The 15,770-nt window shown below is 46.2% G+C and overlaps 1 protein-coding gene across 2 annotated transcripts in view; it reads right to left on the bottom strand.

Moving 5' to 3' along the window:
- Positions 1-1,252: 1,252 nt before the first annotated feature.
- sh3tc1 (SH3 domain and tetratricopeptide repeats 1) overlaps positions 1,253-15,770 on the bottom strand; it is a 30,028-nt gene continuing 15,510 nt past the window's right edge. For both annotated transcript variants that reach the window (XM_079373412.1, XM_079373413.1), the window contains exons 2-21: positions 13,369-13,547; positions 12,182-12,253; positions 10,581-10,711; positions 10,090-10,195; positions 9,880-10,020; positions 9,124-9,322; positions 8,922-8,998; positions 8,504-8,699; positions 8,301-8,431; positions 8,137-8,175; positions 6,706-8,058; positions 6,176-6,316; positions 5,878-6,099; positions 5,629-5,809; positions 3,143-3,293; positions 2,917-3,039; positions 2,684-2,834; positions 2,210-2,406; positions 1,932-2,139; positions 1,253-1,287 (exon numbers count right to left, since the gene is read on the bottom strand). In XM_079373412.1, coding sequence (XP_079229538.1) covers positions 1,274-1,287; positions 1,932-2,139; positions 2,210-2,406; positions 2,684-2,834; positions 2,917-3,039; positions 3,143-3,293; positions 5,629-5,809; positions 5,878-6,099; positions 6,176-6,316; positions 6,706-8,058; positions 8,137-8,175; positions 8,301-8,431; positions 8,504-8,699; positions 8,922-8,998; positions 9,124-9,322; positions 9,880-10,020; positions 10,090-10,195; positions 10,581-10,711; positions 12,182-12,253; positions 13,369-13,480 — 3,945 coding nt within the window. In that variant the 5' untranslated portion in view covers positions 13,481-13,547 and the 3' untranslated portion in view covers positions 1,253-1,273. The remainder of the gene's footprint in view (positions 1,288-1,931; positions 2,140-2,209; positions 2,407-2,683; positions 2,835-2,916; positions 3,040-3,142; positions 3,294-5,628; positions 5,810-5,877; positions 6,100-6,175; positions 6,317-6,705; positions 8,059-8,136; positions 8,176-8,300; positions 8,432-8,503; positions 8,700-8,921; positions 8,999-9,123; positions 9,323-9,879; positions 10,021-10,089; positions 10,196-10,580; positions 10,712-12,181; positions 12,254-13,368; positions 13,548-15,770) is intronic.

Raw genomic sequence — 15,770 nt, 5'->3', positions numbered from 1 at the left:
TATATCAGTATTAAACATGTCTTTATATAGATGTTATATATCATTATTAAACATGTCTTTATATAGATGTTATATATCAGTATTAAACATGTCTTTATATAGATGTTATATATCATTATTAAACATGTCTTTATATAGATGTTATATATCAGTATTAAACACGTCTTTATATAGATGTTATATATCAGTATTAAACATGTTCATTAGGGTGAAGGTTACATGAATCATAGTATCAGGGCTTCATTAACGTCGACACTGAGTGAACTGACTCAGAGGTGAACAAACTGTAATCAGCTGATCTGGAAGCTTTAATTACAAACAGGTAGAATGAAAGTCATTGAAGTTATAGAAACCAGTGTCTTTAGTTTGAAGCTCCTCCTCCAGAGGTCAGAGTTCAGACGTTTCTGTCTCTGAAAGCTTCAGTCAATTTGATATGAATTAAAACATAACGAAAGAGTGTCATCATTGTGTTATGTGATGACATCATGTTGTTCAGGTGATTACATCACTTTGTTATAGTGGTGTTTACAAACCTTGTGACCATTAAACTCAACACATCAAACTCATGACCACGTCATATGGAGTCATGTGATGTACGACAGAAAGACCATCATATTAATGACATCTTTTTATTGGTTTGAGTCACAGAACAGTTACAGAGCGTCAGCTAAAGTAAATGTTCATTTATAAAGCTGCTCAGTTGTTTCATCACATAAGTAGAAACACGGTCACATGATCGGCACATCTTTATATTAGAACATTCACCTGAAGGTTTATGTTCTGGAACATACGGAACATACTACTCAAATAAATTCTCTCGACTTGTTGGACTTGTCTTCTCTCCATCTCGACTTGTTGGACTCGTTATCTTCTCTCCATCTCGACTTGTTGGACTCGTTATCTTCTCTCCATCTCGACTTGTTGGACTCGTTATCTTCTCTCCATCTCGACTTGTTGGACTCGTTATCTTCTCTCCATCTCGACTTGTTGGACTCGTTGTCTTCTCTCCATCTCGACTTGTTGGACTCGTTGTCTTCTCTCCATCTCGACTTGTTGGACTCGTTGTCTTCTCTCCATCTCGACTTGTTGGACTCGTTATCTTCTCTCCATCTCGACTTGTTGGACTCGTTGTCTTCTCTCCATCTCGACTTGTTGGACTCGTTGTCTTCTCTCCATCTCGACTTGTTGGACTCGTTGTCTTCTCTCCATCTCGACTTGTTGGACTCGTTATCTTCTCTCCATCTCGACTTGTTGCTGCTTGGTCCGGATGAGTTCATCCATGGAGATCTGCAGGAAACGGCTGAAATGAACTGGTTGTGATGGGATGTGGAGATCTTCACTAAATGAACTGGTTATGATGGGATGTGGAGATCTTCACTAAATGAACTGGTTATGATGGGATGTGGAGATCTTCACTAAATGAACTGGTTATGATGGGATGTGGAGATCTTCACTAAATGAACTGGTTGTGATGGGATGTGGAGATCTTCACTAAATGAACTGGTTATGATGGGATGTGGAGATCTTCACTAAATGAACTGGTTATGATGGGATGTGGAGATCTTCACTAAATGAACTGGTTATGATGGGATGTGGAGATCTTCACTAAATGAACTGGTTATGATGGGATGTGGAGATCTTCACTAAATGAACTGGTTGTGATGGGATGTGGAGATCTTCACTAAATGAACTGGTTGTGATGGGATGTGGAGATCTTCACTAAATGAACTGGTTATAAAATGAATGCTGGTCGTTTTGAGGGTTTCTGTAGTTGTTCTGTTGATTGACATGTTTGACGATCATCAGGACGACATGATGACAGAGGTGGTCGAACTCTTTGGGATCAATGAAAGTGAATCAGATATTTCCTGCGTGATCATTTAAAGGAGAGTGCTGGTGATGTCATGGTGAGCTGCTGCCCTGCTGCTGACCAGGAGAGATGTTTACCCTCCTGACGTTCAGCTCTGTGGCGAACGCTCTCGCCTTCTGGTAGAAGAAGAGCGAGAGCTCGCGGTCGATTAGGAAGTTGTGATAGATGGTGGCGAGGCGCGTGCACAGCTGCAGCTGAGAGCGTTTGTTTCCCAGGTCCATGGCTGCAGCCAGAGCCAGGTGGTAATAACCTGCAGCATCAAACGGGTCCTGCAAAGAACACGGGGGATTAACATCCTTTACATATTCTCTCCCAGGCACATGTGAACTCTGTTATCACCTTCAGGTCATAGAAGATGATGTCTCCCAGCGTCTGATAGACCCTCACATAGTACAGGGTTTCCTCATCAAACAACAGGGCCGGGGGACACAGGGTCAGGGTCTTCAGGTAGTGGTGTTCAGCCAGTTCATACTGGTCCAGCCTGTGGTAGAGGGAAGCCAGACGGTGGTAAGCCACGCGTTGGTTCAGACAGTCACCTGTACGTCCAGAGACAAAGACAGCTACAGTTAGCGTTAGCATTGTGCCACACTGTTCATTTCCACGTCTTTAGATGAAGTGTGTGAGCTTTAACAGTGACAGGTCCTCTGCCATGGATGTAGGAGGGGCTTATCATTAGTCAGTAAATTATCCATGATTATTATTATATCATGTTGAAAGGAGTTTCTGCACTTCTTCAGCACCACCTGCAGACGAATCAAAAGCTCTCCTGACATGTGACCATGGTTTTAGGACAAACTGTGGAGGGGTGTGTACCCAGAGTGATGCTGATGTCGAGGGCAGTCTGAGCAAACTCCACACCTTCGTCAAACATCTGCAGGCTGAGCATCAGCTCTGACAGCTTGTTACACAGACGCAGCCTGCAGGACACACTGCTGCTCCTCACAGCAATGGGCAGGGCTCGGTCCTGCACACACACACACACACACACACACACACAGGTGAGTACAGGAATGACAGCAGTCTTGTGTGTTACACTGAGTGCGTACCCTGTAGAAGGGGATGGCCTTGTCTCTGTCCCGGCTGCTGTTGAAGAAAATGTCTCCTGCAGCCTCGAGAAGTTTCAGGATGAACCTGTTGTCTCCTGAACTCAGAGCGACATCCTGAGCCACCTGAACACACACACACAAGCTGTCCTGATAACAACGCTCATACAGGTGTGTGTGTGTGTGTGTGTGTGTGTGTGTGAGCTCTTTGACACAGCTGCTGTCTCACCTGCAGGTACAGCTCCACCAGCTCCGGCTGCTCCAGCAGGTGGTAGATGTTTCCGGCCTGCAGCCAGCCCAACGCCTCCTTTTCCCTGCAGCCCAGGTCGATGAAAATAGCCAGGCTGCTCTTTGTGTGGTCCAGAGCGGCCCGGTACGCCCTGAAACATCCAGGAGACAGATAACCTGCTAATCCTCCAGGTAACAACTTGATTGACCACGTTTGTTCCTGGTTCTAAATAAGTCCAGTACAGCTCAGTAAACTCATGGACCAGGAACCATGTGTGCTGAAACATGTCATTACTGGTGGGGTGGCAGTAGCTCAGTCCGTCTGGACTTGGGTTGGGACCCGAAGGGTCACGCCCCAAAATATGGAAGATGGTCTGGTAGCTGGAGAGGTGCCAGCCCACTGCCGAGGTGCCCTTAAGCAAAGCACCTAATCCCCAACTGCTCTGCTGTGCTCCCTGTGTGGCAGTGTGTAGCAGCATCTCTCCTGCGTGTCCACAGGTCGTGTGTGCATGTGTGTGTGAGAAGCATGTTTCTACAATAACAGAGCGAGAACCTTGGGGAGTAATAAAGTGAATTAAAATGGATGCCTGTGAGTGCATGGCTCTAATTCAGGTCTCTGTGGAGTCGTACTAACCTCTGAATGACAGACAGGAAATGTAGGAGGTAAAAACAGTTTCATTAATGGGCCAGTTTATTTACACTTCCTCTTCTGGGATTACTAAAGGATATTTGAAATTAGAATATTGTTTATATACACATAGCACAATGTAAAGTCAGTCACACTGTGAAATCAAAGTGTCCACTAGGAGGCAGCACTGACTGTTTCACATGTTGTGCAAATGGAACAGACAACAGGTGGAAATTACAGGCGATCAGCCAGACCCCCCAATAAAGGATTGGTTCTGGAGAGACCACGTCTCAGTTCTGATGCTTTCATGATGTTTAGGTCTCTGTTGAATGTTAGCGGTGCTTCACTCTGCTGCTAGCATGAGACGGAGTCTACGACACACACGAGGGGCTCAGCTAGCTCATCCAGGATCCACATCAGAGTGAGCTGTGTCTGTCAGCGTAGTGTCCAGAGCATGGAGGCTACCAGGAGACAGGCCAGGACATCAGGAGACAGGCCAGGACATCAAGAGACAGGCCAGGACATCAAGAGACAGGCCAGGACATCAGGAGACAGGCCAGGACATCAGGAGACAGGCCAGGACATCAGGAGACAGGCCAGGACATCAGGAGACAGGTCAGGACATCAGGAGACAGGCCAGGACATCAGGAGACAGGCCAGGACATCAGGAGACAGGCCAGGACATCAGGAGACAGGCCAGGACATCAGGAGACAGGCCAGGACATCAGGAGACAGGCCAGGACATCAGGAGACGTGGAGGAGGGCAACAACCCAGCAGCAGGACCGCTACCTCTGCCTTTGAGCAAGGAGGAACAGGAGGAGTCCTGCAACATGACCTCCAGCAGGCCACACGTGTGTCTGCTCAAACAGTCAGAAACAGACTCCATGAGGGTGGTGTGAGGACGACCAGAGGGGGGGGGGGACGTCCACTGGCGCCCTGAGCAGGTTCACACTGAGCACATGTGACACACGTGACAGAGTCTGGAGACGCCGTGGAGAACCTTCTGCTGCCTGCAACATCCTGCAGAATCACCGGTTTGGTGGGTCAGTAATGGTGTGGGGGGGCATTTCTTTGGGGGGGCGCACAGCCCTCCATGTGCTCACTAGAGGGAGCCTGACTGCCATTAGGTACCCAGAGGAGATCCTTAGACCCCTTGTGAGACCATGTGCTGGTGCGGTTGGTCCTGGGTTCCTCCTAATGCGAGACAATGCTGGACCTCATGTGTCTGCAGTGACTCAGCAGTTCCTGTAAGATGAAGGCATTGATGCTATGGACCGACCCGCCCGTTCCCCAGACATCATGTCTCCATCCACCAACGCCACCATGCACCACAGACTGTCCAGGTCTGGGAGGAGATCCCTCAGGATCCCTCCACCTCATCAGGAGCATGGCCAGGTGTTGTAGGGAGGTCACACAGGCAGGTGGAGGTCACACAGAGGTCACACAGGCAGGTGGAGGTCACACACACTACTGAGCCTCATTCTGTTTTAAGGACATCAGAGTGGGATCTGCCTGGAGTTTGTGTTTAAATCTAGACCTTCATTAATACAGGAGATTTACATTCATCATGTTTGTGTGATTTAGTTGTCAGCACATTCAGCTATGTAAAGAACAAAGTATTTAATCAGAATACTTCACTGGTTCAGATGGAGGATGTGTTCTTGGATATACTAACACACGAATGAACAGCTTACCAACCAGTGACAGTCGATGAAGGGAACCAACGTGAGTCACAACATGAAGAGGACTGAGTTCTATCAGGTTTATAAATGACTCTATATTAGATAGAGTCTGATGTAGAGTGTACATTAGATGGAGAGTAGAGGTTATGTTTGACTTGTTCCACCTTTATTCTCACCTGTGTGTTCCCAGGCTCAGGTAGAGTCTGCTCACAGCCTCCAGAGCGCCCCCTTCCTGTTCTCTGTCCCTGGTGCATCTCAGCAGGTGGACCTGGTGCTGGCTGTAGATCAGACACTGAACCTGGTCTGGATTCTCAGAGCCATACAGGCGGATCAGGCATGTGGTGGCAGCCAGCTGACCTGTTGATCAAAAGTATTAGAACAGAATAACAAACAGAAATCTTTACCTGAGCCATGTGTGTACCTACAGACTAACAGGTTAGCGTTGATAGCTAGCAGCAGAGCCCACTCGTAGCATCCTTTCCCATAATCCATCTGATGCTGGCTCACATAGAGCTGTCCCAGCTCCAGCAGCACACTGATGAAGTTCTCCTCGTGACCTTCATCATCCAGCTCTGAGAAGAGCTGCACAGCCTCCACCAGGTGTGACTGAGCAAGTTGTTTAGCTCCACCCCTCAAACTCAGCAGCCCTGCAGGAGCAAGAACCACAGGTCTCTGTTAGCATGAATCAGCTATTGCTCCCTGTATTCTACTTCAAATCCTCACCCAGGTTGGCCTGAGCAACAGCCCAGTTAGCCATGTCGTCATACTCCTGGCAAATGTCCACAGCAGCCTCGTAGCTCTCTGCTGCACTCTGAAGATCCCCCGTGCATCGCAGTGCCATGCCTCTCATGTTCAGAACCACACCTGTATGTTTCGTCAGACACCGGTGTTAACAGTAATGAAACCGCTTCGTGTTAGTATTCCCAGACAATGGAAAGCTGATTAACTGCAAACACAAAGGCCAAAACAAAAGAAACCCAAATCCTACACAAGCAATTCCGACAGCTCTGCCCAGATCGGTTTCAAGGACTTTGGGACCTAAAGGAACCAGAAGCTTCACTTTTATTTGCTGTACTTCGAAGAATTTAGGTGGAATAATAAAACACATGATTGTGGTTGATAAGCCACAACCATGGCAACGTCTTATTCAGTGTTAGGGTTTACTTAAAGGCACACGGAGAAGTTGGCAGTAACTGATAGAAATAACCATATTTGGACAAGAGGAGCGTGGGTACAGTTAAACATGCAGGTACCTTCTTGAGGTGTCGTGCAGTGCTCTGGCATGGAGTTCAGCAGCAGGTCCAGGATCTCTAGAGCCACCTGTGGCTGGTTGTTGTTGATGTGGAGCCATGCAAGCCAAATGAGGGAGCTGTTTCTCTCTAGGACTGACGATGGCAGCTGCCTGTTGTTGATGAGGGTGTGCATATGTTGGATGGCGTGTCCAACCATCCTGTGCTTGGAGAAGAGCTGACAGAGACAGATAGTGAGCTGATGGATTAGGACATGGTGCTGCTCTCTTCCTGGTTTTAGGACTCTGGCGGAGGTGAGGGCTTGGTTTAAATATGGGGCCACCTGGGTAGGGACAGATGTTTCCTGTGCTGTGGTGTCACACAGTCTGTTGATGTTGTCTAACACCAGCAGCATGCTGCTCAGACAGTCTGTGAGTGTGGCAGAGGGCTGCATGGACGCTCTCCTGGCTGAACTGATGGAGAGGTTGTGGAGTCTGAGCCGGCTGTAGAGCCTCCCCAGGGTCAGGTATCCATGACTGGCAGAGATGCTCCATGTTGTCTGAGCCTTGGCACCAAGAACTAGAAGTCTCTCCAGGTAGGGAACCACCTGAACTCCCTCAGAGTGAGTCCAGTGGTACTTTGCCAAAAGATGACATGCCCGAGCCTCTGTCTTTGTGTTGTGAGCGAGAACAGCTTTCTTCAACATGTAATTCAGAGCAGAGTCGTCCTCTAAGCTCTCCAAACAGTCGGACACTCCCAACAGCAGAGCCAGGAGTCTCTCGGTCACAGCGAAGAAGCTCTGTGAGTTGTTCTGTAGGAGGTAAATGGCTGCCAGGTTGGAATAAATACTTGCCAGCAGTCTGAGGTCTGTGAATCCTTCTCTTGGCACGACTAGCGCTTCCTCAAAGTAAACTCGAGCCTGGCTGAACTTTGACGTCCCAGCACAGAGCTTACCCAACAGAAAACACAAACGAGTCTGTGACCAAAACAGTCGCTTCTTCCTGGCCGTTTCCCTAGCGATACTAAGGAAGGCGATCAGCTCTGCCTCGTCAGAGTGACCTGAGAAGGTGGATGAGACCATGACCTCAGATTTCAGTCCATACAGGACGCCAAACTCTGCTCTGTAGTCCTGACCCTCCAGATAAGAGAAAAGGGGAATAAAGCTCTCTGTGTTGTTGTTCCCTTCTACCATTGGGGGAGCTGTGAAACAGGGGAGAGTTGGAGTTTTATTCTCTGATGAAACAACCATGTCATCCACACTCCTGTTCATGGTCACAGCTCTGCACTCTGGTGACGAATCTTTTTCCTTTTCAAGAATCCTTCGAATGTTTCTCTTTAGGTCCATCTGATTGGGATCAACATGGCGAGAAGAGTCGACTATAAAAGGAAGACAGGTTTTTAAAATACAGAGAAGAAGAGATACAGAGAGATGTGAAACACCACGGATACACTTACTCAAGGATTTCTTCTCTGGGTCTTTTGAATCAATCATGTCTGAAAATGAAAACAAAAGTCACAAAAACACCCTCCATCATTAAATATGTGAGCATGTACAGCTCCTTCACACAGATCCAAGTCTGTAGGAGTCAAAGTGAGCTGAAGCACACTCTCAGTCTCACCTAGTTTGTAGTTGAGTCCAGTGTCATGATGAGACCTCTTCTTCAGGAAGGTCAACGTCTCCTCTATGACTTCATCCTCGTTCAGACGGAAGAAGGCTCCATCCTCTCCGCTGAGTAAGATATCTGCTGACCTGGAACAGAAGCACTTTATTGTAAAATGTCTCCATGTGAGTTAAATTGGTTCACAAAGGGGATTCACTCACTCATAACTGTCATCTGTAGGTTTCACCACACACGTCTTTACCAGGCCCACTTCTCCTGTGACCTCCTTCCTCCCAGTGAACCACTTAAAACACGACACCAGGAGTCCCACGATGATGATGTGATCACCAGGCGCCAAGCTTAGCTCGTCTGGACCCTCAGCGTAGTACTCCTCGGTAGCCTCACAGGTTCCCCCTGCTGGACAGAGGAAAGAGATCGGATTAATTAGGGGGGGTTCCTCTTTTGTGTGTTTGTCACGAGTCTTAAGCCCCGCCTCCACGTCACCTCTTTGTCTGTTTCGAGAGTGATCCAAAGTGAGGTAAAGTCAGTATTTCCAACATGGCGACCACCATGGTTATCAGTGGAGCTTAAACTCAACTCTGATTCTAATGTTTTTATTCGTGACCTTTGTGTTCTCACCAAACTGCAGGGGGAAGTCACAGCCAGGTTTTCCATCACCCACCAGAATATTCTCTGCTGCAGACTTCAGGAACCACCTGAGGACAGATGGACGGACCAGGTGACCACAGAGTACTACACTTCCTGAACGCTCACAAACTTTAACCTGAACTTAACCCAAAACCTCCAACCTAACCCTAAACCCCCACGGGTTTGGACTCACTGCTGGAACGGGCTGACCGGCTCTTGAGCAGGCCTGGGAGCGGTCCCTCTGGATCCATCAGACAGGCAAAGGACGGTCCAGCCTGAGCCCAAGAACGGGGGTTCAAACTGGGCTATGTCCCCCTGCTCCAGGTACAGGTCCCCCCCGGAGGTGGAGCTGTCAAACATCTGATTGGTGCTGCAGCTGGCAAAAAGAGAACCTGAGGACACAGAGAGACATGAATTCACATTCATTGAATTATTATTTACTACGTCTGCTGGTTTTTTCAGTTTTAACATCAAACAACCAGGACGCATTTCTAAGATTCCTCTTTATAAAGTCGTGATGTTTTAAGGTAACGAGAGGTTTTGTTTGAAGTTGGTATGAAGCACACAGTGACTGGCACGTACCAAACAAATCACAGCTTTGTTTTTTTTTTATTTATGCTCACTCCCTCCTGCACCAAGCAGTCGACCACAGGAGTGAGTGGATGGATGGATACTTTATTGATCCCGTGGGAAATTTAAGAAAACGGAGCTACTGACAATGCGGCCACTCGCGTCAGCGCACACACAGATCAAAGCAGCGACTCACAAACCATGACGGAGCGCTTCGGGGTTAAGTGTCTTGCCCAAGGACACATCGGACACGTTGCTCGCAGGAGCTGGGGATTGAACCTGGACCTCCCGGTTTGAGAGACAACTACTCTACCCACTGATCCACAGGCATCCCGCCTTTTGAGGTGCAAAGAATCTGCAGTGCCTGAAGGTGGCGTACCGTCCTGCAAGAGGATCCCTCTGTACATCAGGTTCAGAGTTTCCTCCTCAACAGAAACCTGGACAGAGACCTCGTCACCCAGAGAGCTGAGCCAGAACTTCTGCTCCAACAGCAGGTTCTCCAGACAGAGAGCCAGGAAGCCTGCAGGAGACAAACATGTTAACCATTAGACCAGACATGTGGAGAGTCAGCTGAACCAGTCACACCTACCTATCCTGTAATACGTGGTGAACTTCCAGATTTCCTCAAATGTTTTAAAGGTGATCAAAAAGACGTTTTCTTCACTGTTGATGGAGATGAGATGAGCAGAGAGCTCCTGCAGAGGGACAGAACAGAAACATGTTTTTATATTTAATATATATTAATGTGTGGACGCTTGTCTGTGTGTCTTTAGAGGTTCTGTGTCGACAAACTGCCACTCGCACATCGGGGGAAACAGGCAGGAAGAAGCGACTTTATGGTCACAGACTCTTTTGTGTTTCCTGTTGGGTCACTCTATGCAGGGGTCAAAGTTCAGCCTGGCCTGAGTTTACACAGGATGCTCTCAGTGCGCTTAAAGAGAGGCTTCAGGGACCAGATCAAAACTCCCCCACACTGTTCTGACGCAGTCCACCAGGGTTCACTTTATCATCGTCATCATGCAGCGTGCATCAAGAGGAGTGTGTGTGTGTGTGTGTGTGTGTGTGTGTGTGTGTGTGTACCATGAACAGAGCGGTGACCCCTCTGCTGTCAGTCTGCAGGCTCCTCAGTTTTCCTCTCAGCTCTTCCTGAAAACCGTCGTCTGCAGGAAGTCGCTCCGAACCCCGAACACACTCCAGGAGGACAGGCAGAGCTACACACACACACACACACACACACACACACACACACACACACACACACACACACACACACACACACACACACACACACACACGTTGGGTCAGGCTGCAGACTGACTCAGCGTTTAATGAGTGACCAAAGAGGAGCTGCAGGTTCAAGGTATAAACGTCCTCTCAGCCTTTGTCTCATGACTCGACTTTAATGAGAATCATAAAAATGTTTAAACTCTGGTCATGTGACCACCTGTGGTCCATTAAGGGGGCGGAGTCTGGACATCAAGTTTTGAAATGTTCCTAACAGCTAATCTCGAATCAAATACAAGCATCCATCGAGGTAACATCAGGAGGACTGCTCCGGATTCTCCTCATGGAGGGGGGCGGGGCCTCAGTACCAAGCAGCAGAGTCCTCCATTATAGAAATATGTATCAGTCAATACTGTGGAGCGGCTTAGAGTGGAGAACAGGAAACACAATGCAGCAGGTTGAGGAGAGCACGGAGACGGTAGAGGTGGCGTGCAGACAGTCTGTAGAGGCGGCGTGCAGACAGTCTGTAGAGGTGGCGTGCAGACAGTCTGTAGAGACGGTAGAGGTGGCGTGCAGACAGTCTGTAGAGATGGCGTGCAGACAGTCTGTAGAGGTGGCGTGCAGACAGTCTGTAGAGGTGGCGTGCAGACAGTCTGTAGAGGTGGCGTGCAGACAGTCTGTAGAGGTGGCGTGCAGACAGTCTGTAGAGGTGGCGTGCAGACAGCCTGTAGAGGTGGCGTGCAGACAGTCTGTAGAGGTGGCGTGCAGACAGTCTGTAGAGGTGGCGTGCAGACAGCCTGTAGAGGTGGCGTGCAGACAGTCTGTAGAGGTGGCGTGCAGACAGTCTGTAGAGGTGGCGTGCAGACAGTCTGTAGAGGTGGCGTGCAGACAGTCTGTAGAGGTGGCGTGCAGACAGTCTGTAGAGGTGGCGTGCAGACAGTCTGTAGAGGTGGCGTGCAGACAGTCTGTAGAGGTGGCGTGCAGACAGTCTGTAGAGGTGGCGTGCAGACAGTCTGTAGAGGTGGCGTGCAGACAGTCTGTAGAGACGGTAGAGGTGGCGTGCAGACAGTCTGTAGAGACGGTAGAGGTGGCGTGCAGACAGTCTGTAGAGGTGGCGTGCAGACAGTCTGTAGAGACGGTAGAGGTGGCGTGCAGACAGTCTGTAGAGGTGGCGTGCAGACAGTCTGTAGAGGTGGCGTGCAGACAGTCTGTAGAGGTGGCGTGCAGACAGTCTGTAGAGACGGTAGAGGCGGCGTGCAGACAGTCTGTAGAGGTGGCGTGCAGACAGTCTGTAGAGGTGGCGTGCAGACAGTCTGTAGAGACGGTAGAGGTGGCGTGCAGACAGTCTAGGCCCCTCCCACTGGCTCCTGCTGCCTTCTGTCAGTCAGCTCACTCTGACTTTAATGTTTAATCGTTGTCTGAATCTGATATAAAGAAACACACCTGTCTCATCTCACCTGTTGGAAATGAGTCGTCACTCGTGGACAGAGATCTCCTCAGACTGGCAGTGTCTCTGCAGGAGCTACGCCCTGTGAAACACACGGACAACATAACTCTGATCCTTCCCTCCAACTGTCCACTTCCTGTTTCAGCAGCTGTTGTCACTAAACTTTATCTGGAAAATTGTCTGTAACTTGAGTTGTGTCATTGTTTAGTTACCATGGTGACATGAAGTTCACCAGCACAGTGTAACAACTCTAACTTCACACCACAGGTCACACCTACACATTCACACTGATGGTAGAGGCTGCTGCAGAGTCCATCAGTATGAACTCATCCATTCAGACACACTCACACACTGATGGTAGAGGCTGCTGCAGAGTCCATCAGTATGAACTCATCCATTCAGACACATTCACACACTGATGGTAGAGGCTGCTGCAGAGTAAAGAGTCCATCAGTATGAACTCATCCATTCAGACACATTCACACACTGATGGTAGAGGCTGCTGATCACATTAATTAGACTACATCAATGCTTCGTACAGACCACGATTTAAGACTTCCTCTGCGTCTCTCTCTCGTTCTCATGGAGAACACGACCTCTGTACGTGGAGAACACGACCTCTGTACGTGGAGAACACGACCTCTGTACGTGGCGAACATGACCTCTGTACGTGGAGAACATGACCTCTGTACGTGGAGAACATGACCTCTGTACGTGGAGAACATGACCTCCGGAGAACATTTACATATATAGATGAATTTAAGTGTCGATGTTTAGACGTTTATAATTTAGAAGTTCACGTGTTTTGCTCTTATTGAATTCAGATTGATATTTAAAACATTGAGTGTCCGTTTAGAGATCAGATCAATGTTTATAAATACTTTAGATTCATACATAATCAAAGTGTTTGTGATATAATGTAAACATGCCAAAGTCTTATCAGTTTATAAATCAGACACCAATATAACTGATTGAATAACCTTTATAGCTTTAATCTTTATATTTATCTGTTTACATTTATTATCAATCAACCAATCAAAGTTTCTATAGCACATTTAAACAACCTTGGTTGACCCAAGTGCTGTACACACTATAAAAAACAGCAAAACATTAAAAATACAATACAAATAATGATATAATTATCTATAATCGATCCTCTTTAATCTCTAATCTTTAAACAGATGACATTTCTCTTACCCCCTCTGGAGCTCCGGGATTTACCTGGAGCCTCCCGGGGCTGCTGCCCGCCTGCAGAGCCTGTTCTCTGGGACCAGTTGCCGCGGGACTCTCGGTCCGGTCCGGTAGACATGTCCAGTAAGACCGTGAAGTTTCCCCGGTGGTCACTGATCACCGTCACGTGCCTCCCTCCTCTGCTCCTGTGTGCGCGTGCAGGAGAGACTGCTGTCAAGTGACAGGGGTGGAGCTTTCTTTTAAAAGCTTTTCAAAGTAAAAGTGTCTTTGACAAATGTTCCTTTAAGTTTGAATGTATTCAAACCGTTTTTCACCTCCTCGTTCTTCAGAAGGAGATGGTTCTAGTTTTGCATATACAGGACATATTGATATATTATACTGATTTACGCACACAAATTATGTTTTAAAACCAGGAGAACTCAAATAAACCGTGACGTCACGTCTTATAGCTGTGACGTCATACATGCGCAATTCTGTCTGAATACAGTGGAGTAGAACATGAGAACATTATTAACAGAATACAGTGGAGTAGAACATGAGAACATTATTAACAGAATAAAGTGGAGTAGAACATGAGAACATTATTAACAGAATAAAGTGGAGTAGAACATGAGAACATTATTAACAGAATAAAGTGGAGTAGAACATGAGAACATTATAAACAGAATACAGTGGAGTAGAACATGAGAACATTATAAACAGAATACAGTGGAGTAGAACATGAGAACATTATAAACAGAATACATTGGAGTAGAACATGAGAACATTACAAACAGAATACAGTGGAGTAGAACATGAGAACATTATAAACAGAATACAGTGGAGTAGAACATGAGAACATTATAAACAGAACACAGTGGAGTAGAACATGAGAACATTATAAACAGAATACAGTGGAGTAGAACATGAGAACATTATAAACAGAATACAGTGGAGTAGAACATGAGAACATTATTAACAGAATACATTGGAGTAGAACATGAGAACATTATAAACAGAATACAGTGGAGTAGAACATGAGAACATTATAAACAGAATACATTGGAGTAGAACATGAGAACATTACAAACAGAATACAGTGGAGTAGAACATGAGAACATTATAAACAGAATACAGTGGAGTAGAACATGAGAACATTATAAACAGAACACAGTGGAGTAGAACATGAGAACATTATAAACAGAATACAGTGGAGTAGAACATGAGAACATTATAAACAGAATACAGTGGAGTAGAACATGAGAACATTATAAACAGAATAAAGTGGAGTAGAACATGAGAACATTATAAACAGAATACAGTGGAGTAGAACATGAGAACATTATAAACAGAATACAGTGGAGTAGAACATGAGAACATTATTAACAGAATACAGTGGAGTAGAACATGAGAACATTATAAACAGAATACAGTGGAGTAGAACATGAGAACATTATAAACAGAACACAGTGGAGTAGAACATGAGAACATTATAAACAGAATACAGTGGAGTAGAACATGAGAACATTATAAACAGAATACAGTGGAGTAGAACATGAGAACATTATTAACAGAATACATTGGAGTAGAACATGAGAACATTATAAACAGAATACAGTGGAGTAGAACATGAGAACATTATAAACAGAATACATTGGAGTAGAACATGAGAACATTACAAACAGAATACAGTGGAGTAGAACATGAGAACATTATAAACAGAATACAGTGGAGTAGAACATGAGAACATTATAAACAGAACACAGTGGAGTAGAACATGAGAACATTATAAACAGAATACAGTGGAGTAGAACATGAGAACATTATAAACAGAATACAGTGGAGTAGAACATGAGAACATTATAAACAGAATAAAGTGGAGTAGAACATGAGAACATTATAAACAGAATACAGTGGAGTAGAACATGAGAACATTATAAACAGAATACAGTGGAGTAGAACATGAGAACATTATTAACAGAATACAGTGGAGTAGAACATGAGAACATTATAAACAGAATACAGTGGAGTAGAACATGAGAACATTATTAACAGAATACAGTGGAGTAGAACATGAGAACATTATAAACAGAATACAGTGGAGTAGAACATGAGAACATTATTAACAGAACACAGTGGAGTAGAACATGAGAACATTATTAACAGAACACAGTGGAGTAGAACATGAGAACATTATAAACAGAATACAGTGGAGTAGAACATGAGAACATTATAAACAGAACACAGTGGAGTAGAACATGAGAACATTATAAACAGAATACAGTGGAGTAGAACATGAGAACATTATAAACAGAATACAGTGGAGTAGAACATGAGAACATTATAAACAGAACACAGTGGAGTAGAACATGAGAACATTATAAACAGAATACAGTGGAGTAGAACATGAGAACATTATAAACAGAACA

Source organism: Symphodus melops (genome assembly GCF_947650265.1).
Source record: "Symphodus melops genome assembly, contig: SUPER_20_unloc_6, whole genome shotgun sequence".
NCBI classification, from domain to species: domain Eukaryota; kingdom Metazoa; phylum Chordata; class Actinopteri; order Labriformes; family Labridae; genus Symphodus; species Symphodus melops.
This window is presented reverse-complemented; position numbering and strand designations above follow the sequence as displayed.